Raw genomic sequence first — 26,531 nt, 5'->3', positions numbered from 1 at the left:
CGATCAAAGAACGTTGAATTATTGGACATCTACTTCCTTTAGGTATGACGGAAATGGCTTGATTATTTCTGTCGGTCTGGAAGCTGACCGGAAAATTGTAGAAGTCATACGCCGGTTCCAAAAAGCGCTGGTATTCCTGCTAGAAATGGCCGAGAGGTCGCCAGTTACGAATGGCAACAAACATGTAGACGACCCCAAAGTATTCTGTCTATCGCTCTCTTACTCAGTGGATGATACTGATAAAGAAGCTTTTGTTCGCGTACGCTACGCATCTCTATCTCTAGATGACGCAAGGAGATCGCTTTGGATAAAGCCTGAATATGTCCATACGTGCACTAAAGTATGAACAACTCCAAGTTCGCTCACGGTGGAAATGAGAGAACGTGGAAATAAAATACCAGTTGAGGCTACTTCACAGATCACGTCACGGCATTGAAGACAAAAGCAAGAAGAGTAACATAAGCAAAAATTTGTCTTTTTTTCTAAGCCTTGGGCTTCTTGAATTTGCGTTTCATGTTACAAAGTTACCAGTACCAGACTTTCAAGAGCCACCCATTTTTGTGACAAAGGAAGAAATCACCGGAAGTATGAGATTTGAGCAGAGCAAGTATTATATATAAAATCTCGTATCAAATATTTCAAAATCCATGTTCATAGCACGGGAAATCTGGGGGTTAGTGGCAATCATGGATGAGGCTGCGCACTTATGACCAAGATGACGCTCTCAACGGGTAGGAATCGAAGTATGCATATGCATATGCAGGTATACGTAAGAGGTCATCCGATGCTGATTTCATTTTTTCAACCTGATCCCCGCATGTTTTGTTGCCTTTCGTTCTCACTGTCATTTCTCCCATTTCTTCCCTCAAAGCAACCACGACTCGACAACCCAGCCTCTCAGACTTTCACTCTCTGTGCACGTGGACATGAGATTACTATCCACAAAGACTCTTGAGGTTGTATCAATAAACGAAGATGAGATACCACCGTATGCGATCTTATCCCACACCTGGGGTAAGGACGAGGTCACGTTGCAGGATATGCAAGGCTTCGGTGTCAAGATGCTGTCCACCGCTAGTCGAATGAACCTTCTCAAGGCAAAGCAAGGCCTCCAGAAAGTCCTAAACGCAGCCAAGCTCTCTGCTTCAGAGGGATATGATTGGATCTGGATCGACACCTGCTGCATTGACAAAACCAGCAGTGCAGAACTTTCGGAAGCCATCAATTCCATGTACAGATGGTATCAGGATTCAGAAATATGCTATGTCTACCTAGCAGACACAACAGTGGGCGATGAAGAGCTTCAGAACTCGAGCGACGATTTTCGTTGATTCAATTGATCCGGGATAGTCGCTGGATTACGCGGGGCTGGACTCTTCAAGAGCTAATAGCCCCTCGAACAGTATCATTCTACTCAAAGGATTGGTCGTTCATAGGCAAAAGTAACGAAGACCATATAATGCGCCCTTTGGCAGAAGCAACTGGTATCGACATCGGCGTACTATCCGGCGACATCGTCACGCAGGAGGTCAGCGTTGCCAATCGAATGAGATGGGCCTCCAAGAGAAAAACAACGCGCCAGGAAGATATGGCGTACTGTTTGATGGGACTTTTCAGTGTAAACATGCCGTTATTGTACGGAGAAGGGCGGGCTCGCTCTTTTATCAGACTTCAAATCGAGATTCTTCAAGCAACTGATGACCAGACGATATTCGCCTGGTCAGCGCCGCCCGGAGAAAAATACCACAGAGAAGCTTCGGGACTATTAGCCGAATCTCCGGAGTATTTCCAGGATTCACCGAGTATGTATCCCATGCCAAACTGGTATCAACCCGAAAGCAGCACCCCATGGAGCATGACCAATCGGGGGCTCATGGTCCAGCTGTATCTTCGAGCTTCAAGATCCGGGACCAACGCGAAGGGAGAGTCTGCAGATGATTTCGTGGCTGTCCTCGACTGCTGTGCTGACATCAAAAGACGGGACCAGTCCGGCCGAGAGTGGATTCATGAATACAGTCCAGCAATATCACTACGGCGGCTGTGGGGAGACCAGTACGCAAGGGTCCACACGGATTACAGTCAGTATGTCAGAACGCATGACCGGCCAGGAGGCCAGGTCAAAACGCTCTTTGTCAAGCAAGACCAGTCTCTTTCTCTCCCTAGCTTCATTGTTGCAGAGAAATTTCTCAGAGGTACTGGAAGCTTTATCGTTTCTGGAGTCTACCCCCGAGATCTATGGGACTCGAAATCTGGCATTTTCAGGTCCGGCCTTTCCCGACAACAATGTATTCAAGGGCTTTTCAGATTCTCCCATCCACCTGGAAGTGGTGTTTCTGATGGACTGTTTGACGTCGCTGTCGCTTTGCATTCAACTGCTCCGGGTCAGTTCGAGGCATTTGGCATTCTCAGACCCGTAGAGGGCAGGACGGTACGCCAGGCTTACGACCACATAAACAAAACATGGATTTCGGCTTCTCGAGGTGGTAAAGCTGAACTTGCGGACGAATACCGGGATAAAACGATTGCTCTACTTCAACTGCGTAGGACCCAAAGACTCGGTGGCGTCTCCTACGTTCTTGATTTGCTTGAAAGGGTAGAGCTCGAGCCCATTCCCTCCCGTCCACATTTGAAGATCGCAGCTTTGACATCTCTAAGAGGCCTCAACGTGTCTAAAACTTCCATTAGCACTGAAGAACAATTGAAATTACTTTTCAAGCCTATTTGCGTTTCAGAAAACTCTCACCCAGGTCGTCTGATCCTTTTGGACAAACAAATCAGGGTGCGCGCGCGCAAGAATCATGTTCTGGAACCACAAGGTCCCCAGATTTCAGAGAATTCGACCTTGAGCGTGTCCGGTACATCTACATCGAAGTCAATTCTCACGACAGATACCTCGCCCGCGGCTCTTAACCGACGGCAAGGTGAAGGTGAGAGGTGCAAATCCATCTGTCACGAGATAAATTGTGACAGACCGAACACGGAGAATGAGATCAGTTCCCTTTTAAGCCGAATCATACTCGTTTTTGCGAAAGGTGATAGCATGAGCGCGGTACAGGCAAAGGATTCAGGTAATGCCAACAAGCTGATGCGATTTGGGATATCTGGAGACCGACTTGTTCACTTCTTAGCTCTTCGTGGCGATCCTTCACTTACCTCTTGGCTGATTCGTCAGTGCTTCGATTTTGATGCCGGCGCGATTACAGGAAGGCTTATCGCGTCGATATTACGCAATGGAATGAATTTCGCCGAATTGCTCTCGGATCTGGACAGAAGGACTGACTTTACTCCCGACGTCTTATCGAGGTTCAGAGAACGACTTGGAGCCGTGGAAGGGACCCAAGATACGGCGCTCCATTTCGCGGCAACGTACAGCACTGAAGAAGAGTTCAAACTTATCATGACGTACTTTTTCCGAGCCTTAGAAGGTCCAGATCCGTGGGAAGATTTCGATATCAAGCACGAGTGGAGTTATCTCTTCAGGCTACAGAACGGCAACGGAGAAACAGTACTCCACAGAGCGGCGGCAATGTCCAACCTTGGGGTCGTCAGTTACATTTGCCAGCATGCCCCCGAAGCTGCGTGCCAGATTGACTCAATGAATCGGTCGACATTGTGGCACGCGGCTTGCGGAGGCGACGGCAGAATCATCCCCGTAGTAGCCACGGTCCTCAAGTCCTTGGCGTGGGCACCCACAGTCGATTATCCGGATGAAAATGGCCTCACACCACTGCACGTGGCATGTCGAGAAGGCTACGTGGGCTGTGTGAAGGCGCTTCTCGATTTTGGCGCCAGTCCTCTCTGTGCCACACAGTCCGCTGGGTTGACACCCATTCACTACGCCTCACTGTTTGGCCACTATGATTGCTTGATGGCAATTGCTGAGCATAGTCAGGCCTATGATGACTTTAATCAGGTTGTAAATATGGTGGAGGATGTGGAATTGATCCGGCCGATACATCTGGCTGCTGCCAACGGGTGGTACGAGTGTGTGGAGTTGCTCGTAGAGCATGGAAGCCCATTGAGCTCTCTCACATCGATCATGTGCATTGCACGATCAGGTTCAATTTCAGCGGAAGAGTTCGAAGTGCAGGTGCAGAGTATCCAACTGTCGACACCAGAAGATGTTGCTGCCATGAGAGGTTGGGACGAAGTAGCTGGGTATCTGAGAGCTAAAGACATGATTTCGCGTGCCGATGATAGGCCGACGTGTGATTTAGAGCGCTATGTTTCTATTTCAAATCCGGAAAGGAGCGCCAAAGTCATTCCTTGATAGCTGACTGGCGCAACATGGCAGCAAGCCAGAAACATCGATGACAGAGGCTTAAAACCACACTTGCACCTACACTTGGCTCCTATTAATAGATACGATGTCACAAAATGTACCTTCGTAATTGGCAAAATAATCAGGCTAGACCATTGAATTTCCTCTCGAGAGTGCCACTCTTTAGTCGAGACCCCCATCCCCAGAGTTCCAGCCTTGACTCGTCATCACCGCTATTGATTCACAAGAGGCTACATCCAGTGAACAACGAAGCCTAGCATTGCGTTTAGCGTTTGGTTATTTAGAGTACGGCTTCGCGAATGGTCGTCTGAGAGGATTCGGCCGGTTTGAAGGTTGCTTACGCGTCGTGTACATGTTTCGAGTCCTCTGCAGGTAAGCATTTGCCTTCCAAGCGGCCAATTCCCAGATCCACACAGTAGTTGACTGTGACATGATGAGATGCAATGAGACTGACAAAAATATTTTAATTGGAACACTGGCCTTTTGCGGTCCATACTAGGTCTTGTTTAAGTTCAAACACTGGCTCCCTGGTGGCCACTACCCCAGACAGGGGTTACTCAGCTGTCCGTTCAGGCGGCCAATTTTCCGGGCCATCGGGGATTTATCACCCACGTAAGCACGTAATGCTTTTAGGGTGCTTACGATTGACCCAAATATGTCCTCAAGGGCAATTTCTGAATTTCCGCGGTTACCATTTCGGGCCGCATGTCCTTTTGACCACACACTCTCAGGCGGCCGCTCGTGAGTCGAAAATATGCCAGACCATTCGCCGCAACGAGATGTTATGACAGAATCAGCTATTCTCGTAAATTTTCGATGCATTGCTGCGGTCAGTCAGCTTACCAGACAGGCCTGCCCTGAAACTGATGCCATCACGGATTCAAGCATGCTACCGTTGCGAAACACCTCATCAGACCTTCGGCGGTCGTTGCAATAGTGTCATGTCAGGCCAGTCGAGATGAATGGATATAGAGGATCTCCCAAAACTTGAGAGGTCGTGTTCTATAAAATGAACTTGGGAGCCCAGCTTCAGAGGTGTTTGATTCATTCCTGCATCACAACATTCAAGCATTCTCTCTACTCAAGTCCTCTTTTCTTTACTCCACATCTTCCATTCTACAGGTACGCCGGCGTACTTAAAACAACAGTCACTTTAACAGCCCTACACCAATCAATCACTTTCGCCAACCTTCAAAATGGGCAAGTGCAGGACCTGCGGCAACGACTCCAGCGACTGGGCGGGATCGATCAGAGAAACGGCCAACTGCCCAAAGCTCTCGGGCGGAAGATGCAGATACTGCACCTGGGCTGGCAACACTCGAGTCAAGTGCTGCCTCGGGAGATGCGACGGAAAAGGCAACGAACTTTGTACGACCTGTGGTGGTAAGGGGTGGAGGTACACCGGCAACAACATCTTGTGCGACAAGCCTCATGCCCCCAGCTCTGGCCGGAGGAGGAGGGGCTAAGCTCGCCCCGGTATGGGGGATCCTTACTCCATCAAAATGACGGTGACGGACTTGAGGACCATCATTGGGGTCTCTGCAGGACAGACGACCACTCGCTGAATCCGACTTGAATATTGTGCAGCACTACAAGTGGCAAGTCTCCACACAATGAGACTCGGAGGATAGATTACAGGATACACACAAATACAAGACTCTGGCAGTCAACACTGTGGTTCTTCTAGTGATCTTTACTAATTGGGGAGTTCTCCTTGCTTTCGGTGATGACATGATCCCTTAGCCAGACGGCAACGTCTTCGTTTCTCAACATTTACTCGTCAAAGTCTCCTCTCATGATAATGGAAGTGGTTATCTTCTGTGGAAATTACTATACAAAACGAAGCTGAGCTGACTTTGCATGCCTGACAGTTCTGGCCCGATTCTCTTGATTCTGAAAACCTTGAGTAAAATTGAAAGTCACCAGAAGCAGTTTTCTCTTTCATACGTGAGGCCGACGGTTCCCCTCATCAAGCACAATAATTTAATTTTTTTTTCTGACGCACAAGTCCTTTGGTTCAATGAAGAGGCGGTAGTAAAGGACAATACCTAGGTACGAGCGGGCTGTACTTACTGCCTCGCAGGACAGAAATGAATGCCGAGTTGACTAGAACAATTGCTATGCAAAGGGAAGGCAAGAAAATTTCCTAAAGAAGATAGACGAAGAACGATATCAACAAATTATTGAATGTTTTAGGCTGATATCTGAGGGCGCTGCAAAAACGCGTATCGTCATCGGGGTTTCGCAAGTCTCCGGAAGTCGTTGCTGCTGAACAAGGGGGACCCCGCAAAGCCGAAGCCACCACTAAAACTTTATGACAGCATCACTCCGTCTGTATGCCACTGGCATGCTCTGCCGAGACTGCAACCTTCTCGTTTCAATCTCACACTTCTTGTATGCGTCTAATAACCCCTGTGCGGCTGTAAATTCTAGGTACTTCCCTTGCATTCAATCTTCAATGATTTTGCAGTCCACTCGCATCTATCCCAGCAGACGGATAATGTCATCGCTAGAAGATCTGCGCGAGAGTTGGAACAACCTCTACCGCACCCGATTGCCTTCCCTCGCCAAAGCCAAAGATGGGTCTCAGCCGAAGTGGCCGGTCCAGTTGGATCATTGTTTCGCTCGCATCATTCTTGACAATGCCATAGGCAAGGATAGACCGTGGAACCAGGTGTTGAAAAGCCCAGCGTACAAGCATATGAGCCGCGAGCAGTTGGAGGCTGCTATCGCGCTTGGTGAGAAACTGTCAACTGGTGACGAAGATCTTGTGGCGCTGGATGAGAAAAGTCTCTCATTGAGGGGCAAGAAGAGTAAAGTGAACAGCGAATCGCAAGCTGTACAGAAGAAGAGAAAGGCTGAGCTGCACGATGAGGACACAAAGCATCACAAGAAGCATATAGCAAATCGCAAAGTTTCCTCTTACTTCCAATCAGCCTCAGCAGCAAAATTAGAGAGAACAGAAGAGACCGGCGGAGACTTCAGCAAGGCAGATCCAGCATCATCAGAGACCATCGAACTCATCAACTCCTCCTCTGACCTCACTTCCTTCCGGAAGAGTGTTTTAGCCCTGCTCACTCAAGTTCCACGCGGTCGCTACACGACGTATCAAGCACTGTCGGATCATATCAGCGAGACGTCTCACAAGTCATCCGCCAGAGCAGTCGGCAATGCGATGCGAAACAATCCATTCGCGCCTGTAGTGCCTTGTCATCGAGTACTGGCGAGTAATGGCACGATAGGCGGATTTGGCGGTGAGTGGGGAGAAGATGGGCAACATGCTTCTGAGAAGCGAACTCTACTGAGAGAGGAGGGGGTCAAATTTGACCGCAAAGGGAAAGTAATAGGACAGGTTTTCCGCGGATTTCGGTAGTGCGTGTTCTGAGTGCGGATTGGTGGAGCTTTTTTTGGAGCTCCAACGTGCTCTTGGTGTTTCACCAGTTCATCTCGTGCATAGTGGCAGTACATGTAGGCTGACTGCAAGGCCGTTTAGGTGGTCAGACCTATTATTTCACGCGCTATATATACTCAACCCCAAATACCTATATTCTGGCAGCATATGCCGGCCTTTTCCCCTTGCATTAGAGCGAATTCAAGCAACTATGACTTCCACATCTTTCAATTCGGTTGCAGAGCCCTTGATTCCGGAAACTTCTTCATCCGTCAAGGTAATTCCAAACCAAGTCTTCAGGGCGTCGATCCTTTCAGGTTCTGTGGAGCACACTTGGACAACCTCCGTCTTACCGCCCGTGTTTCTTTTCACAACGCCGTTTACCAGCATAACCTTGCCAATTATTTTACCCTCACCAGTGTCTTCGTCTTTCCCTAGCAGGAATTTGACAATCATGATAGTAAAGTTCTGGAACGTTCCCGCCTGACTGGTGAAATAGTTGACCACGTTGAAATCAACCTCGAGGAACTCCGTGTCGTTGAAAACGTAAAATGAGTTCCAGGGTTTCGCAGCTGAGTTACGATACTGATATACCCAAAATTCCTGCCTCTTTGAGCCCGGAACACGCTCACGGGCAAACCGGATTTCCTGCGTCCCGAGGTTTTTCGAGATCGGGCCGGCCTTCAAGGGCATCGGCGCAGTCGGTCCGTCGCCTCCAAAAGCCACGTCGCAAACGTATTTGTCGCACTCTTCTCCTTTCAACTCAATAATGAGGGCCATGTGTGTCATGCCGACGTAGTCGCCCTTTGGTACTCCATTCTCCCGGAGCCGGATTCTTACTCCGGTTGGGTAGGCTTCGAAGCCAAGACTGCGAAGGACATGCAGGAAGAAGAGAGATCCTTCCATGCAATACCCACCACGATTGCGCCCATTTTCGACAAATTTTGTGAACAGAGTTTGGGGGTTCAGGTCGACGGTCTTGTGCTGTGAATAATGTATAGAGAGGTTTTCGTATGGTACTGCAGCGATCTGGTGGATGTGCAATGCCGTTAAAAGGGACAGGTCGCGAGGGACATCATCCCGTCTATACTTTTGAGGGAGTTGAACATGGTCGAAATATTTTGACAACTGGTCTTTATTAAAGGTTGGAGCCTCCGCGGGTTCGGACATATTGGCTGCCAGGTCAACGGTAATTAGTATTATTGAAAAGCTTAATTGAATTGGTCTAAATCATTTCGAGGTCCAGGACCCGGGATACTTATTGCACGCGCCTTTGAGTGACTCACTGTCAGTCATGTCGCAGGATCGCGCAATTTGACTCATGGCAAAGCCTTCCGGGGATTTTGCATTACTAGTCACAAGCGATTCCCGAAATTGTCCGACAACAAAATTAAGACATGATCCTCTTCCCCAATTTTACGGGAGGAATGGTAGGAGTTTGCGATCTCTCTATTAAATAAACTATGTCAACATCCACAATGTAGTCTCAAGTTGATGCTCGTGAATTTGAAAGGTAAAAGTCGTGATTCAGCGGCACTAACCCTTGCTAGGGCGCTTTACAAGGCGCGGACCAGCTAGCTCGAGCCCAGCGCGTAGACTTCATCAGAATCAATTGCATCGTAATACTGAGTGTCCAAATATTTACTCGTGGCCACTCATTTTGGTTGGTTCAATTGCACTCCCTAGCAACACGTGTCGGAAGACGTGGGCCGGGCGTCAGGTTGGGCTAACAGACTATCTTCCACGACTTCGATTCATCTTCTAAGTTGTGAGCCACGAGGTCTCCCACATAGTGAATCCGTATCAGACTCTAGATCCTTTCCCCCTCAGCTCTCTAATGCCGATGCACGATCCCGAAACTCGCTCGGGACTTTGCAGCATCACTAGGACAGACGCGATAACGCGGTCTAGTCAGGACCAAAAAGAGCCCATGCCGCGCTTGTAGACAAAGGAAGTTATCTGCAGCGGCACACTTGTTCCGAGCGCAATATCTTCTGAAAAGATTGTTGCTTCTGCGTGTCTGGTCGACAATAGCGCCCAACGGTTCCGGGAAGTGGGAGGGAGACTGGCTACCGAAGCCATCCGTTTATCTAGGCATATATTTGATGTCTCATGTGACTCCAACATGACATCCGAACACATACAGAAGGACAATCTCGTTGAGATCAATGATAATTCTAACGAAGCATATTCTGCAGGATGGTAAATCGGTCTACTCCTGAGATCGTCCACTCGATTGACGTGATCATTACATCGATCATCGCCGCCAGCCATCGCGGATCCGGCTCATCGTTTGCATAATATGCCTTCCTGACTTTTCATAGGCACACTATAATTCGTTACCAGTATAGGTAGATGTTGAATAGTAACCCTTTTTGATAGGGAAGGGCACAATTTCGGCGGGTGCCGCATGGATCAGACTGAAGTGCCAAGAGATATGTGAGTAGTGTGGCTTCGGTACGACTGGCAACCGTGTGCACGGCTTAATGCGTAGACATGTGATGCGTTCGAGTCGCAGCTCTTAGAAACTTCCTATGACCGTTGAAGAAGTCCCATCAGCTTGGATGTAGCAATATTTCGATCAGATCAATTCCTATGTTGGCGATAGCTCAACATATTCCCGCGAGTGCATCCGCTTCTAGACCTTGCTCGAACTGTTCTGCGCGGCGCAATTACGGGGCGTTATCGGGATATAAGGAATCATGACAGTAATTTATGGTTGAGTTGGAGACACATGAGTCGCAATTCTCATGCCTCGATAGTAAAAGATCTGGATCAGATCCGCTAGATCTGCTCGCGTCTCTGGAGTTCATTGTTGTGATGAGCAAGCTCGAGGCCGCCCGCGACCGATCTTGATCCAAAGGTCAAGCTTATTGACAGATGCAGGTCTCCTCGGTTTCTCCCGTGCGTTCATCGAATCGATTGTGCACAGGCGGTCGTCCGATCGCCGCGCCGTCGCTCATCCGCCGTCCGTGAGGCCGCACCAAATGATAGCCGGGTGGGTGCGCTTTGACAAGCCAGTACATCCCTAGTGGCCAGAAGTTGGGGTGGCAGGATCAATAGCGTGCACACCTAAGGTCAACGCAGCTGTCCTTGACCCTGGCGATGACGACTATGATATTGTGGCATTTTGCCGTGTGCGTGGGCCCCTTTGATGGACTGTACCTTTGTTAGTCTTGCATTTAGTACTTGAATCAATGCCCTCCGCAAGTGACCTGGGCACCGTCAAGACGCCAGTACTGGAATACGTGCCGGCGAACGTCTGGATGCAACGTCGCAGGGGCTGCAACCGTCTGGGTCTCTAGATCAAAGCTTATAATGCCGGGTAAAATCGAAGCTTCGACGGAGAAGCGCATGAGCTTCCATGTGAGAAGTGTTCTGTAACGTCTGGTGACGTCCAGACATGCAGAGTAACAGCTGAAGCATGACAAGCTGCAGCCCGGGCCGGACGACGTCGTCTTTAGGTTTGTTTAAAGCCTAGGCCGGGCGATCCATCCTTGGGGTGACCCACGTCCCCCGCGCTACTCACAGCCCAGTTTGCTGGACCGGCACCAAACGGTCCCGTTTCAGTCAAGGGGTTCATTGCTACCTCGCTGCTTGTCAATCAAGCTTGACATGCACGGGCGAAACGGCTAAGGCAGAGGGGGAACCCTTGCCCCATGCGGCAGCTGGGCGTTCACAAGCGAGGGGAACAGTTCCGTATTCCTCCTGTCTGGGAATTTGGTTGCGCGAGTGCCGGCTAGACCATTATCCTTGCTTGGACTCGTTCGTAGTTAAGTGGCATGTGCTCCGGGTGGCGTGTGAGTGTGACTACTCGATAGAGTGTGTGTGACTGGCGTGAATGCGTGGGTGGCTTCGCTTTGCTTGAAGGCAGCTCTTAAAACCTGCAGATCCTCGTCTTGACCTGCACGCTGTCCTTGCTTTTAATCCCCGGCTCTCGACGTTTTTTCCTAATCCCGACTCTGCCCCAAGGATTGTTAAATTAAAATCCCCCATCCCCCAGTCCTTTGCAGGGGCAGAAACCCTCCTTCCGCTTTGAGTGCGTTCATCCCCCACGGAGAATTTCCCATATTTACTGGAGACCTCCTCGGCACCTCCCGAGTGGATCCAGATTTTGTGTTCGGTCTTGATGGTGTCTTTTCACCAGAGCGATGTCGTCGGTATTCGATCTTCTCGGCGAGGCCGATAATTTGAATGATCCCGAGCCGGTTCTCAATCGACGGTCTGCAATCTATGGCATGATCTTGTCATTTCTAATCCTCTCGACACTCTGTGCTATCTGGCGACTTTGGATTCGTTTGTTCATCACTCGTATACCTGGATGGGATGACCTTTTCGTTGTGCTGGCCGTGCTATGCAATGTTGGTCAAGCCGTGGGCCTCTTTCTAGCATGCGAGCACGGCCTAGGCCAACATTTCCTTCTGCTCGGGATCGATGGAATGCGGGAGTTCATTAGGGTCTTCTACATCGCGAATGGTACCTATCCCATGTGCAGCACATTCATCAAGCTTGCCCTTTTGTTCCAATATCTGCGACTGTTTAAGAAGGGGACAAGACTGTGGATACTCACAATCGTCACGATGGTGGTCGTCTGTCTGTGGGGCTTGATTTTCACGTTTCTATCCTGGGTGCCATGCGTACCTGTGCAGGCGTATTGGAACTGGACGATACCCGACTCTGAAGTCACACGGTATGGGTTCGGATCACATGAGGTGGACACTTTCGTGGCCACGTACCTTACCCATGCCGCGACAAACGTGGTTCTTGATCTCATCATATTCACAATACCGATCCCTTTGTACATGGAAAAGGACATCCAAACAAAAACGCGTTGGGCGCTGTGCGGCCTCTTCGTGCTCGGGGCAATGTGAGTAACTCTCTTGGGTGGTTCGAATTTATACGGGCCCAATGGTCATTCTAACACAACTGCAGTGTCAACGTCTGTTCAATCTGCCGACTCGTTACAATGGTGGGAAATCGCGCCGCAACATTTCCCACATTGGACCCCAGCTGGTACGGGTCCGTACCATCTGTGTTGTCAGCACTGGAGGTGAACCTGGCGACAATTTGCGCATCACTGCCAGTATTCTGGCCCGTCATCGAGGAGAACCTAGGCAGGATCCTGGTTGTCCGAGAAGTCGACGTAACGCGCGAGACACGCGATTTCAGTACTATCAACAACTTCACCAGCTCGTATGAAGACAATGACATGTACGCCTTGAAGGTCGTCAGCTCAAAGCAAGAAAATTACGTTAACCAGAACTACATGCTGGCACACATTGATCCGCTCCAGGAGGAGAAGCCGACAACGACGACTGTCATGGCTGTGGGGCAGCAAGCCAACGGAGGTGCTGGGAGGAACAGGTCGCTTGACCACAACAGGTCGCTTGAACACAATAGGTCGCTTGACCTGGGCTTGAACTTCACCTCGAGTTTGGCAGGCCTGGGTTACCACCGGCCGGTTGTGGAGAAGAGAGAAAGCAAAGAAGTATTATTGGACGCTTAATGGTCCTGAACATAAAAATTACAACATCAAAATGTGTTAAGCGAGAATAAGAAAAGCAAAGAATACGATATGTTCATAATACATGAGTCTTTTCATAAAATTAATGATCCGTGCCGCATTCATGCATTTTTGTCAAATTGTTTCACAGCCGGTCCATATATATAGCTCCTTGGGGCTTGTGAGCACGATGTAGACGGGATTCAGATGCGGGCAATAAATCTCCCGATTTCATTACTCCGTCTTACTCTTGTCAGAAAACCGGTTGCCGAGCGACTTGCTCTCAAAAACCTGGCAACAAAAATAATATCTTGATTCTTCAATATTGACGATTTAACTAGCTTTGTCAGACGTGAAACAAGAAATTGACACCTGTCCACAGCAGTCGGCTTACGGCGCAATTCATCCTGACAATCCCCGGGTCATGGGGTGAAAATTTGCACGCCATCGTGACCAGCCCAATCATCACCCCTGTTTGTGATTTCTTCCGCAGATAAGACATTGCACCGCAGGACGGGTTAGGATCAACGGCGTAGGAGCGCGCCCAGGCTGCAGTTTTTTTTCTGACCGCTCGGTGAATATTGATCCTACTAAAGTGACTATTGGTGTATGAAGTATATAACTTTTTGAGTCTCAAGTTGAAATATCATAATCATTCATGGCGCTCAAGGCACGCATAAATCGAACAATTGACGAAAGAGCGCAACAGCCACAGCTTGCATCCTGGCCACTTCAATAACTTTGCAGTCTTCTCTCTCAGTCATCAACCACCATGCCTGACTACGTCATCCAAGGCTGCACAATTCAAGATGCTGCAGACGTAGCCCGCAACAACATGTCCTCCTTTTGGCAAGACCAGAATTGGCGCATTGTATGGAAGCACTCCACACTTCCCCGCGTCATCGAGGCGTGCACTGCCCGCTCGCCACGGAACCTTCTCAAGGACCGGGCGCTCCTCCGCCACTTCAAAGCCGTTGACCCCGAGACGGGCAAATTCGTCGGTTATGCCCGCTGGAAACTCCCACCCGGATACCACACCAACGAGGACGGTACTGCCGTCTGGCCGGAGGGTCAGACACCGGATGTCAGTTCCGAGGAAAGGGCAAAGATCGAGGAGGTCGCGGATGCAGCAGACTGGAACCCGGATGACGAGGGGGACGACCTTGATGCGCCCATCACAAGGAGGAAGATCGAGTACCTAGCAAAGAAGGATTACATAAGTAGGCCGCCATTTCGCTCTCATTTCAAGAATTTCACTATACTCCTACGTTCAGACAAATAAGACCCAGCTGACATCTACTGAGTAGTTCTTGACTTCTTTGCGGTACACCCCGAGAATCAAGGCAAAGGCGTCGGAACGGCCCTCCTCGAACATGGGATCGCAAAGGCCAGAGAGTTGAATATCGACATCTTTGTTTTGGGCATGGTTGGCGGTTGGCGAATTTACAAGCGGATGGGATTCAAGCTGATGGAAACTGTAGTCCAGGATGCTACAAAGTATGGTGGTAACGAAAATTATGCATTTCAATTCTTGGAGTACGAGATCAGGAACAAGGACAAGGACACGGAGTAGCATTGTTCACCCATTTGGCATTCTAAAAGTCGGCAGGCACGCAGTTCAAAGATAATGCGTCGGAGTAAGTCGACTGGAGTTTTATGACTGTCCAAATAATTTCACGATTAAGAGGAGCTCGATCGAGTTCAATGTCTGTCTTAATAAGCAGACTGTTCCGCATAGTAACCAGAAGCCTATCACCACCACGTTACTTGTAGAGTGTCATGGTGATTTCACGATTCGGAGCTGCAAAGAGCAAGAGTTTGAAGCACATATTTTTCGGATAATTGATCCGAATTACCCCATTGCATGCACTCGTGGCGGTCAATTTGAAAACTGGCTTAGTGGATAGACCGAGTCAGATCGTCACCAATACAATTGTGATAGTGACACTAGATACTAGATAGACTAGGAAGTCCTAGTTATACCTATTGGTTTCCAGGACTACCGTCATGACTGAGCTAGTTGCCCTCATTTTATTAACCAGGGACGAGAATTAGGGAGACGAATACGATCAGATACCGTTGTAGTCTCAACCATAAATTATACAGAATAGGGATCGGGCGGTGTTATTTGTTGAGCCGCTCGGCACTTCACATGAAAATAAAGCCTCTGGGTTCTTGTGGTCGTAAGGTCGAATCTTGAACAAATGGGCGGAAGGGCACCACAAGGGGTGGAGCCTGCGGCTTTCTTTTCGGCTGGCGATTGCGTAGAGAAGATTTTAGACATTTGGCTGAGATGAGTTTGTTCCTGCAGCGTGTTCTGAAATTGTTCAGGCTCATTCTTAAGTACCTCAATGTCGGAATGGAAGGTCTTAGCGTGGTAGCACTTTCGACTTGACTGCCGCTTAGTAGTGTTTGGTAAAGCACTATATCATCCTCACCTCCGCTTTTTAAGACCGCTTTAAAGCTTATTGCTCACTAGATATTTGCCGCGAGGAGAATCCAGTAGTAGGAAGCATCTCGTCATTGGCCAATGAAGACGAAGTCGGGTGAACATGCATGTCTTCCTCCACTTGTAACTGATTGCACTGTCTAAAGACAAGGTGGAAGCTATTTGAACTGAACCATGATGTGGCTGGAGACTACAAACATTATGTCACAATAGGATGAGAGAAATCGGAGGCAATTCGATAGCCCAAAGCGAGAGAATGTCTTCCTGAAGAGCATGAGTGCTCTGTAAATGCATGATATTTTCAGCTAGGCTGTCAAGGCTAAGTCATACGGCGTCATGAGAAAAGAGGTCCTCCACTTAAAAATAGGAGTAACGAAGAGGAAATGCATTTTAGTTTATCAGACCGACCAAAGCCGCCAGCCTCTACAGACCGCTGAGGTCCAGCGGCTCCGAGATGATCTTGCCGGCGTCCGGTGGCCCGCTGGTGTTGCCGGCCTCGCACCAGGCGTCGAGGGCGTTGCACTTTGCTTCCCAGAGGCTGCAGCCCCTGGACTTGTCGTTGCCGTTGATGACGGGCTCGACGCCGTTCCAGCAGTCCGTGTTCTTCTCCCAGCAGGTGGCTGACGCGGCCCAGCACTTGGGCAGCGAGCCGGCCGTGTCGTCGGACCATGAGGTCAGCTCTGTGAAGCACTTGTTGCCGACGGTCAGGACCGTGTCGGAGGGGCATAGGCCGACCACGTTGTCGGTGTTGGCATTCAGCTGGCTGATCTTGAGGGCGGATTGCGACACCGGCACCGAGTACACCTCCGGGCCGAACTCGGGGAACTCGCCCCACGGGGTGCTGTAGATGTCGTAGGTGAGAGATGGGCTGGAGGCGGTGACATGGCCAGGGATAGACGCTGTCTCCGGCGCCGCGCCGCCGACTCCACCTGAGATGTAGACTTGGGCGCATCCAACAAAGAACTGGGGAACGATGTTGCCGCCGTCGCGGTTCTGCAGGCCAAGAACCTCATCACGGACCAGGTAGTAACCGTCGTCCAGGTCGGAGGGAAGAATGGCTCCGGTATATCCGCCGTTGTTGATCATGACATCTACGCCCCACAGGCCAGCGGCCGTGTCCAGTCCGTTCCACGAGATCTTGAACCAGCCCTCTCCTGACGCCGAAGTAGACCAGGGATCCGTGGCACCAGGTTCCGCGACCTTCTTCAGGTAGACGGCGGTGGATCCCTTGTGGTTGCTGTCAATGACACCAGGCTGAGCGCCGTCGGCCCACGACCGATGGTTCATGACGATGCCATCGCCAGCCGTGAGCTCGATTGTCCGGGCCACGGAAGTCAGTCCGTTCCTTCCACAGGCCATGTCAGTGGAAGTGAGATCGGTGACGGGAGCTGTCGTCGTGTCTCCGTTGAGGTCCATGCGGATACCAACTGCCTCGCCCTGTCCCTCTCCGTTGCGGAAAAGCTCGACCATGCGAGTGTGCGCCTCGACGCCACCCATAAGGGCAAGCGCCGTGATAATTGAACGTGAGACCATGTTTGCTTGAGTGTCCGGGGTTTAAGTCGGCGGTCTAAGTGATTTGTTGCTTGTTTATGTTGTTTTCTGAATGAGTGACTGTATGTACTGCGTGAAGAACCGGGCCACAGGCCGAACGCAAGCGTTTCTCAAAAGAATGTGAAATGAATGGATGAGGACTTTGCCGTAGCCTTCTTTCAGGCCTGGAGGGCAGAACGAGTGGGCAGAGGATCAAATAAATACACAGACTAGGCATGCAGGTACGCCAGGCAGAGTGGAACCAGCCGTCTGTGCCTGTCCAGGCTTTTGCCGCCCTGGTTTACGCGCAGCTTCGCACGATTTGACCCCATCAGCGGCCCACAAGGGTTACGACTTGGGCCGAAAAGGAAATTAGTGGTGGCAAGCTTGATTGGAACCTTAAACAGCTGAGTGCCGCCCAACAAACACCCGAAAAAGCCAAGCTATGTTTCGTTTGTCGCGCATCTTTGTCGCTCTTCCGGCTCCCCGTTACACGACATATGCACAGTCATATTTATGTTTATCGCTCAGGGGCAGCCGCTAAGGCTGGCTGCATCCTTTTTGACGCCGCGCTCATCCTTTCAAACACGCCCTAATCTCGGTGGAGTAAAAGATCTGTCAGTAAGCAGATCGGAAGTTATCACGGTAGTACCGGCATCCCCTGCTACTTTTTCAGGTCTTGGCAGAAATCAAGCCGCCGAGTCAGGGGCCTCGCTTGGCAGGTTGATTCGACGGGAAGCTCCCCAGGGGCGGACATTGCTGGCCCAGGAAATTGGCCGCACTGTCTCTCAAACGCACCGGCCGCCAAAGCCAACCTGCTGCCAACGAACACCTCAGCTTGGTGAGTTCACCTCTTGGTCGAGGCCATCAACAGCGGATCTCTCAGACACTCAGACGCGATTGTGAAACTATGATGCCTTGAGATTAGGCGGAAGCCTGCACCGAGATGGCTCGATGATTGTGTCGAGAGCAATTACTCGATGTGATGAACTCGCTAGACTGACTAACTCACTAACAAAGAAAGTGTGATAACCCTGACTGCAATGTCCTCACTGTTTGACGGCTTCGATAACCGACAACGATTTCCACGGCCCTTCGCCTCTCGTGACATTGGAAATCCGCAGTCCAACAGATCCCAGAACCTCTTCCCAATTCTTCAGTGTGCGCTGTTTCCCGCCAAGCCCCAGCATCATGAAGTCCAGGTGGGCTGCCCACTGGTGAGGAGGGTTCTCGAGGACATCCTCCTGAATCAGAAGCCTGCTGTCGTCAGCCATGGCATTGACAATGATCCGAAGAATGTTCCTGGACACGTCGTCGGAATAGTTGTGGAAGCAGCGGCGCATCCAGTACGTGTAAGCCCCTATATCCCACCAAATTAGCTGAATTTCTGCCAGCGGCGTAATCAGTCCCCACAACGCACCTTTGACGGGCTGATCCTTGTGAAAGTCAAGGGCCACCCTCTGAACACCCGCCAGCTCAGGCTCGTTCAACGCCTTGCCAGCCTCGATCGTCTCTGGTCGGTCCTCCAGGACAAAGCGATGGATGGGCAGGCCCGGAAATTCCCTGTGGATAGCCTTGATGGCTCCGCCCTTGCCTCCACCGATGTCGACGAGCACAGCCCTGTCCGAGTCGGGGTGCGCCCTCGCTTCCGCCACCAGCCACGAGAAGTCGTATATACCCGCAGTGACGGGCATGCGCGACTCGATGTGCGCCATACCCTTGAGGAAGCCGCCCACCCATGCCTCGTCCTCGGCAATCACCTCGTAAAATGACAGGTCAGGCTTGCCGTGCGCGAAGCTGAACGGCACATGGTTGATTGCCTGTGGCTCCTTGCGGCCGTACTTTTCGAAATACTCAGGCATCTTGGCGTAGGGAACGAAGGCATTAGTCCAGCTGTACCTGCGGTTAACATCTGCGCCCTCAAATCGTCCCTCCGCTTCTAATGTTGCAGGAATCTAACCTCATATTAAAGACGTAGTTAGACGCATTCTCACTCCTATACCCGAGTGACTTCTGTGTATGAAGGATATGGTCCTCTCCATTTTGCTTCAAAACGTCTTGGGATACAAGAACTCCTCCGATGCGTCCTGCGTCACAATTTCAGTCAGCAGAAACCCCGGCTGGAAATCGCAGTGTGCTTCACTCACTCAGAAGGGCCTCTTCCGACTTTGTCACAACGGCCAAATCCTGGTACGAGATGCTTCCCTGCACTGGGATGGCCTCGAAAGCTCCCCACTTGTAGAAGATCTGGGCTGCAGCATACCGTGCGATGTTCATGTTTACTGCGGAAGTGTAAGCTAGGTGTTCCAGAGTGCTCGCCAGAGATGCCTGGCGAGCCGTGAAAAGGCCTCGAGACGGGTGAGATGGGTCTTTCGGTAACTCACGGTCAAACCAGATGTCGTCAGGCCTCTTGACGGCGTCCAAGACCTTTTGCGCCGCCTCGATGATTTGCTGGCGCTGGGCTTTGTCCGCCATATCGCCAGCGCTTTCGTTACTGGCAGCAAAGGTCTGAACTGCGGCATTCAACTGATCCGTCGCGTCTTTCACGTCACTGATCGTTGTGTCCCTGGCCGCTGCCACGGATGCATGGCCGTTGGATTCGACTGCGCTCATCTTGAGAAATTCAGATACGTTGTGTCAGTTCGCGAGGAGTGTTCAAAAATGCTGTGATGAGCTTGTTGATTGCCTGCTACCTCACTGGAAATGCTCGCTGGCATCGGATTATATACATGGCAGAGAGATAACGCATTCAGCTCTCACATAACGAAGTCTTCAGCCCCCAAGGTTTCGGCTGCATGAGGGGTCGGCAAGCCACAAAGGGTAAAAGGATGACCACCTATAGTGAGCGAGCTATGGGACGGATGAGCTCACGGCAGGCCGATCCAACTTAGTTTTGCCCAGTGGTCGCAAAACGCGGCTTCGGATGTCGCTCTGAGTTCTCTCGCCGAAGAGGTGAGTGTGAGCTTACCATTTGCCTGTTGCAGCTGGCCGACGGGCTGGTTCACCAGTACAATGGATCTGGCCCACATTAACGACCACGGTGATCATCCAAGGATTACCACGCCGTGCCGAGCCGGTTCGTCTGATCAGCTCATTCGTCCCTCTGGCCGAACTGTTTGCTTGGCAGCTCACGCCGAAGGCAGCTCGTCATCCTATGTGGGTCGAACACGCAATGCCATGGAAAAGCACCCGAATAAGGCATAAACATTGAGCAAGCACTGCGGCTGTGAGGTGAGCCTGAACATACTGATCGCTGGGATAGAGACAGCATATGGATGCTTGACCCCAGCCTCTCGTTCGTGAGTAGGACCTGATGGTGCGCTGCTGACTACGAGGCATGAAGGTGCTTGTAAGCGCAGAATTTCTTTTCGGGTGACCTAACAACATTCAAGATACCGTGCTCCTGAGGAACTGTTTTTGCAGTAACCAAAAATTGTATCAATATTTCGTTGGTCCTCTATTTCACTCATTCTTGCTTGCAAATTGCCAATACCCCCCGCCCCAAACAGATGCACAACCACGGACACGTCAACTGGGCATCCGAAAGCATCATGATCCAGTCTTCAACACGAAATCGACCACAGCACTGTTCGGACCATCCCATCCTCTCTGAGCTTTGAGAAACCAAAGCGTGATAGCCGCAACGAGGACCGCCCCAAAAACGGGGCCACAATAATTCATGTTGGAGGCTGTCGCCGGGAGATCAGTAGGGAAAGGCAGCCAGATCATCGCATAGATGGTGTAAATAAGTCCCAGTACATTGATCGCAGTGCCGGCCCTGCCCATGTTCCATTGGCCAAGTTGGAGTCCATTCGTCAGACGGGCATAAAGGACGCAGGCGAGGACAATGGCGTAGCTCATGTATATCGCCAAGGACGAGAGGGATACGATGGCGTTGAGTGCAATGTAAGAGCTGCTGCCAATGTTGAGAAGTGAGAGCAGTAGCACAATGATGGAGGTCATAAAGACTGCACGTGCCGGAACGCGAGTTTTGCCATCGACGATGCTGAAATATTGTGGTAGCCCTGCATTTGTGTCAGCCCGATCAATGAGCAGTAAAAGCCATCGAGAATGAAGAGCTTACCGCCGTCTCGTGCCCATGCCCACGTGAGCCGAGATACGGAGGAGACGACACCCATGTTTCCTGATATGCCCAGCACCACCAGGCCGGATGTCATAGCTGTAGTGGCTTTGGCGGACCCGGTGGTGTTCAGAATGATGGTGACGAGTGGGCTGGATGAATTGAGAAGAATATCCACAGAAGGCATGCACATCTGTTTACAGGCTGAGTTAGCGCAAGCGGTCGAGACTGCAAGCGACAGAGAAGATTGGAACAATTGTGAGGCATACCGCGAATGTGATGATCATGATAAGGCCAAGGAGGCCGTTGGTGAAAACAGCCCAAAACATTGCTGTCGGAACGGCACGTTTGGCATCACGGGTCTCCTCGCCCATATGAATGACACTCTCGAAGGCTGAAGAGACAGAATTCATCAGTTATCTTCGTAACAGATGAGAGAGCTTCCACGAATGACACTCCACTTACAGCAGAAGAGGAAAATATTCGACAGCGCACCCAGGTTGGCCGCCACAAAATAATTGTCCCAGCCAGACGAGACATTGCTCTCGAAGAAGATCGCAGTATTATTGCGTGGCGACAACACCCAGAGAACAACGATGAAGATGAAGAAAAGGCAAATGTTGAGGATACCGGACAACAGCTCAAACCAGGGGACAAGCCGGAAGGCGAACAGATTTACTGTAGAACAAAATGCAACAGTTGCAAAGATGATCAAAGTCGTATGCCAGCCCCCTGGCTCATAGTTGGGATGCGTGAGCTGAATCATGCCCTCGAGGACCAGCGTGTTGCCATTGAGGCAACTGGCGAGAAGGGCGACGTAGCCTGCCGGGCAAGGTGAATGTCAGTCAAAGTCGACACGGATGCGAAACTCTTAGCAAAGCCAATATTCTACCTACCAGTCCAGGTCATCCACCCTTGCATCCAAGTCAGAAAGCGCTTGCAGCTGGGAGGGGAGAAGTTCCACGTCCAGTAATACTGGGCACCTGCTATTGGTTGTATGGATGCCATCTCACCGAACGTTGCAGCTTGGCACAGAACACCAGCAACCACGATGATGTAGCTCCAGAACCATGCCGCAGGACCGCCGTTGTTGAGGGCAAAGTACATATTTCTGGTAGATGAACGTCAGTCAAGCCGCTTAAGTAGTGAAAGATGGTCAACTCACGTGGCAATTGAGTACCATGTCCCAAGATACACCAAAGAGAAAGCGAAGAGTTGTGGTGTACTAAACAGCCGTCTCGTTCGAGTCTGTTCCTCCAGTGTGCCTGCCCCTCTCTTCGCATCATCCCGACCGAGGGCGCCATTCTGCTCCGAGACGTTGATGTAGGCCAGCTCCTGTTTATCCTTCTGACCCATTTTGATGAAGACTAAGGCAGCTTAGTGTCACAATTAGGACTTTGTGCTCATAAATTTCTTCGAAAGAAGGGAGTGGGAATCAATTTGGGAGAAAGAAAAGGTCAGAGAACTCTTCAAGCAACTGACCTGTCGACAGAAAAGATGTGGGACCCCCAACCGACACCATGCTATGCGGGCCCACGCAGAAATTGCGGACTTCTTAGTGGTCATCTTGACTGAAGAGGTACGCCCAACACGCATCAGTGGACATAGCAAAACGAATCTACCCCGGTTGGGAATGCCCCCGACGTTCGGGTGGCGGTCAATAGCTCCCGGAGATGCTTGATTTGCGCTGCTATCGAATAATTGTTCTTGGCAGCGGCATCTGCGTTGTTTCTGCAGGCGATTGCATGTATCCCTTCCACAGAATTCGGCGCACATATATGTGTGTCATACTGTACAGGTCTGACCAAACTCGCCTATGCTCCACTGGCGCCTCGATGCGTGCCTTCTTGCTGTGCATGTACTGGAAGTCCCCAGGACGGTATGAGAAGGACGAGCTTAAGCTCGGGCGTCCGCTTCGCTGCTAAAATATCTCCGTATCGAAGAAGTAGATTACAGGGAGGCCAAAATAGAAATAAAGGAACTTATAGGATTACCAACTATAGGATAACCAACCATAGGACAGTCAACCATAGGATACTTAGCTGGAGACCAATCTTATGTAGGACAACATCAACAGTCAAGCATGTTGCTTTTTCTTGAGCGGATGACAGGGGACGGCTCAGCTCGACATGCTTTCGGGCGCATCACAACATGCATCACGACTTATGTATGCGAGATATTGGGAAACTTCTGAGGCGGATATCTGGCTATCTATCTGATGCCAACCAACAGCACTATTGAAGTGTCCATAAGTGCTCCTGCAAGCTACCGCAGACCATCTCGAAAGCAGAAAAACGACTGACTCTTGTTAAACATGGTTCCACGGCATCCTGCCCTGAAATATCAACTGCTGCACATTCTATCCGAAATCCACCGTCAATGAATGCGCTACCAATCCATCGAATACGGTGCAACACAAATAAGCCAACTCAGGTGTACGTCGCCTCAACGCTGCCCATCTCCTGGCCCTTGAACTCGAGAGAGAACTTCATGTTGGCGGCTGCGGTAGAGATGACTAGGTTGAAGTTGAGGTCGTAGTAGATTTTGCCATCGGCGCCGGTCCGCTTGACGAGGTTTCGGGGGTTGGCAACTTCAATCAAATTGGATGATATCATGCAGCACTCCTTGACCTGCGGTCCAGGATAGGTAGGAGCGACCGTGGCCTCGGAGTAGTAGAGCGTATCGGTGAAAAGAAGATTAATTGGCGTGAAACCCTGCTTGAGAGTCCGCACGAACGGAAACTTGATGGTCTGATCTCGCTTCAGGTCCTCTCCCTTGTAGATATACCAGGTGAGCTAGACATGACACCCCTTGTTAGTAAACAAGGTTCCTGTCGGGTATACTTTCCAGAGAACGGCGTACCTTTTCAACCATGTAGAAGCCATGCTGGGGGAACCACGTAGTCTGCCTGCCCTGGTCAATGAGAGGATCGAACTGGCACATCGAAGAGACACCATAATGCCGGACGGCCTGAGTAGAGATAACGGTGGCCCGGTTGGAGACGCGGCTCAAGGCGGAGCCACTGTGGTATTGTTAGCGGCAGGGAAAACCTTCAAAAGAATTCACAAGAATTGCAAGGTGCAGACGGTCGACCATTTGCTTACTTGACAATGGCGCCCCACGAATCATGTGGCTGGATGACTTGGATTCCCTGCGGCTCGTATACCTCGTGGAGGCGGCGCTTCAGGTAGCGGTTTGAGCCGAATCCACCAACTAGGAAGATCCCCTACAGATGCAGAGTAAGCTGTGTGTTGATAGTGACATGTTCGGATGCGGGTCATAACTGTAAGAATACCTTGAGGCGCCGGCCGCCGCGCTTGCGGCGAGCAGCTTGGACCTGGTTATCCACGAGCTGTAGAATGTCCTCGATGATGGGATCAAAGACACCCTGAAGAATGTCACTAAAATACACAGTGTGAGTATTTGTACGATCATGGGACAAAACATGAGACACGCGCTCACCTGGTCATCTCCCAGCAGTTGCCGAAAAGACCCTTGGCGGGATTGTCCTCGAGCTTGGCCATAGGGAAAGTGACAAAGTAAGAGTCTGTCGTATCACCATTGAATCCGGTCTTGATGGTCTTGTCAAACTCATTCAGAGCCTTGGACCAGCCAACGCTGTCCTTCAGGGTTGTAAATTGCTTCGCGCCCACCATGTCCTTGACGGTCTCCTCAAAAAGCTTGTTCAAGCCAAGAGAACCAGCCATTCCACCTGGACGGACGCATGTTAGTTTACACGGTCAGAGGTTCCCCAAAAGTCGGAAGCTTACCGTCACCAGGGACCAGCTCAGCCAGCTCCAGGTAAGGCAGGATCTTCTTAATTTGATAAGTAATGAGATCAACGGTACCACCACCGGCATCGCAGAGCACAAAGGAATCACCCGCTGTGATGGTGTGGTCGTAGGTGCTCAGGGTGTACAAAGCAGCTGCCTCTGGCTCCTTGATCAGAGTAACGGGATGGATTCCGGCTTTCTTGGCAGCCTACGATTTACCTGGTCAGTGTTGCTGCACACTCAAACGGCATACTGCGGCCTAATTTTGCCTTACCTTCAGAGTAAGGTCTTTGGCCTTGTCGGACCAGACGGCGGGGACACTCAGAACAAAGTCTTTCTGACAGAAGCGGAAGTACTCCCGAACAGTGGAGGACTCGACGATGGAAAGGGCGTGCTTGTAGATGGCGCCGAGGAAGTCGGCAGCCACGTCAACAGGATCCTTGTCAAGGGCGTTGCGATCGTTCTCGAAGCTGGAGGCGGGAAGATACTTGGGCTTGGGCTGATCGGGATCCAAAAGCAGCTTGACGCCGTGAACAGCAGGCTCACGCCATGTGACTTGACCACCCCACTTGAACTTGGAAGGATCATTCTTGTCGTACATAATTAGGGTGGGAACCTTGGGCTGACGGTAGCCTTCGAGGCCTGTCGCATAAATGTTAGTCGTTTTCCTTGGCGTCGCTTCTCCCCAATATGTGAAATAATGTTCCGTAAGATAATGTGCTGTAGGTTAATGTGCTGTAGGATAATGTGCTGTAGGATGACCTCCGAGTAATCGAATCTCCGATGAATTAATATCAGGAGGATGGTCTCGGCGTGGATGACGTGCCAGAGCTTTATTTTCGAGTGGGGAAGAATTATGTGATGATGCCACTTGCCCATTTCGTGGCTGGGGCAGTATGGAGTGAGGATCTGCGAAGAGAAGGAATCAAAGCTTACCAGGCCACTCATGAATGGGCACAATATCTGCCTTCTTTCCTGGAACGTTGAAGGCATACGCGACTCCGGAGTAGGTGGTGCCAAAGTCAAGAGAAATGACGAGGCGGTCCGCCGCCAAGTTGGTGACCGGCGCTGACATCTTGGACGTGTTGGATGTACGCACCCAGAGTGAGCCAAGTCAAGGGAAGTTCACAAAAGGATTGATGTGTACCGTCTGAAGACGGGTCTGGAAGAGAAACTCGAAAGAGTCAGGCAACAGTGAAGATGGTAAAAACAGTCGCTCGAAGGGAAGCTTGCATACTTGAAAAACACAGGGTCAAAAACAGATAGACCTGGAATTTTGTGCTGCTTCAACAGGACCGTTTTCAATATGGGATGGAAAATGGGACCCACAACTTCTGTGGCGGTGGTTGGAAGCAAAGCTGCGACCAGGAGCTTGCATTGTTCGCTTTGAGCTTTGGTTCAGTTCACTTCAGCTCAAGTTCCTAGACAGGCCCCCTGAGACTGCGTTTTCCAATCCATTCACCCTTTCTATCCCTGCTCAAAGGTGTTTGAGTTTCGACGCCGGGCCTACGCAAGCAGGGAC

General features: G+C 50.7%; 10 protein-coding genes across 10 annotated transcripts; 5 read left to right on the top strand and 5 right to left on the bottom strand.

Moving 5' to 3' along the window:
• Positions 1-926: 926 nt before the first annotated feature.
• On the top strand, positions 927-4,270 carry J7T55_011260 (uncharacterized protein; the record flags this gene model as incomplete). The annotated part of the gene is made up of 3 exons (XM_053133145.1): positions 927-1,326; positions 1,404-2,927; positions 3,033-4,270. 3 exons carry the CDS (start codon positions 927-929, stop codon positions 4,268-4,270), a joined length of 3,162 nt encoding a protein of 1,053 aa, XP_052988932.1.
• Positions 4,271-5,478: 1,208 nt separating this feature from the next.
• Positions 5,479-5,748, top strand: J7T55_011259 (uncharacterized protein; the record flags this gene model as incomplete). Its single annotated transcript, XM_053133144.1, has 1 exon — positions 5,479-5,748. The coding sequence occupies one exon, from the start codon at positions 5,479-5,481 to the stop codon at positions 5,746-5,748; it is 270 nt and encodes an 89-aa protein (XP_052988931.1).
• A 1,034-nt stretch (positions 5,749-6,782) lies between these two features.
• On the top strand, positions 6,783-7,655 carry J7T55_011258 (uncharacterized protein; the record flags this gene model as incomplete). The annotated part of the gene is made up of 1 exon (XM_053133143.1): positions 6,783-7,655. One exon carries the CDS (start codon positions 6,783-6,785, stop codon positions 7,653-7,655), a length of 873 nt encoding a protein of 290 aa, XP_052988930.1.
• Positions 7,656-7,874: 219 nt separating this feature from the next.
• On the bottom strand, positions 7,875-8,843 carry J7T55_011257 (uncharacterized protein; the record flags this gene model as incomplete). The annotated part of the gene is made up of 1 exon (XM_053133142.1): positions 7,875-8,843. One exon carries the CDS (start codon positions 8,841-8,843, stop codon positions 7,875-7,877), a length of 969 nt encoding a protein of 322 aa, XP_052988929.1.
• Positions 8,844-11,824: 2,981 nt separating this feature from the next.
• J7T55_011256 (uncharacterized protein) lies at positions 11,825-13,179 on the top strand (the record flags this gene model as incomplete). Its single annotated transcript, XM_053133141.1, has 2 exons — positions 11,825-12,540; positions 12,606-13,179. 2 exons carry the CDS (start codon positions 11,825-11,827, stop codon positions 13,177-13,179), a joined length of 1,290 nt encoding a protein of 429 aa, XP_052988928.1.
• Positions 13,180-13,948: 769 nt separating this feature from the next.
• On the top strand, positions 13,949-14,749 carry J7T55_011255 (uncharacterized protein; the record flags this gene model as incomplete). The annotated part of the gene is made up of 2 exons (XM_053133140.1): positions 13,949-14,396; positions 14,484-14,749. The coding sequence occupies 2 exons, from the start codon at positions 13,949-13,951 to the stop codon at positions 14,747-14,749; spliced, it is 714 nt and encodes a 237-aa protein (XP_052988927.1).
• A 1,299-nt stretch (positions 14,750-16,048) lies between these two features.
• On the bottom strand, positions 16,049-17,158 carry J7T55_011254 (uncharacterized protein; the record flags this gene model as incomplete). The annotated part of the gene is made up of 1 exon (XM_053133139.1): positions 16,049-17,158. The coding sequence occupies one exon, from the start codon at positions 17,156-17,158 to the stop codon at positions 16,049-16,051; it is 1,110 nt and encodes a 369-aa protein (XP_052988926.1).
• Positions 17,159-18,204: 1,046 nt separating this feature from the next.
• Positions 18,205-19,768, bottom strand: J7T55_011253 (uncharacterized protein; the record flags this gene model as incomplete). The annotated part of the gene is made up of 4 exons (XM_053133137.1): positions 18,205-18,515; positions 18,576-19,048; positions 19,116-19,242; positions 19,303-19,768. 4 exons carry the CDS (start codon positions 19,766-19,768, stop codon positions 18,205-18,207), a joined length of 1,377 nt encoding a protein of 458 aa, XP_052988925.1.
• Positions 19,769-20,704: 936 nt separating this feature from the next.
• On the bottom strand, positions 20,705-22,758 carry J7T55_011252 (uncharacterized protein; the record flags this gene model as incomplete). Its single annotated transcript, XM_053133136.1, has 7 exons — positions 20,705-21,180; positions 21,240-21,429; positions 21,506-21,630; positions 21,702-22,058; positions 22,133-22,347; positions 22,402-22,603; positions 22,719-22,758. 7 exons carry the CDS (start codon positions 22,756-22,758, stop codon positions 20,705-20,707), a joined length of 1,605 nt encoding a protein of 534 aa, XP_052988924.1.
• Positions 22,759-23,665: 907 nt separating this feature from the next.
• Positions 23,666-26,084, bottom strand: J7T55_011251 (uncharacterized protein; the record flags this gene model as incomplete). The annotated part of the gene is made up of 8 exons (XM_053133135.1): positions 23,666-24,031; positions 24,099-24,258; positions 24,341-24,462; positions 24,532-24,637; positions 24,699-24,948; positions 25,007-25,217; positions 25,284-25,651; positions 25,946-26,084. 8 exons carry the CDS (start codon positions 26,082-26,084, stop codon positions 23,666-23,668), a joined length of 1,722 nt encoding a protein of 573 aa, XP_052988923.1.
• Positions 26,085-26,531: the final 447 nt, after the last annotated feature.

Source organism: Diaporthe amygdali, assembly GCF_026229845.1.
Source record: "Diaporthe amygdali strain CAA958 chromosome Unknown NODE_35_length_488319_cov_65_809586, whole genome shotgun sequence".
NCBI classification, from domain to species: Eukaryota; Fungi; Ascomycota; class Sordariomycetes; order Diaporthales; family Diaporthaceae; genus Diaporthe; species Diaporthe amygdali.
Note: the sequence above shows the minus strand (reverse complement) of the source record. Positions and strands in the feature narration are given on the sequence as shown.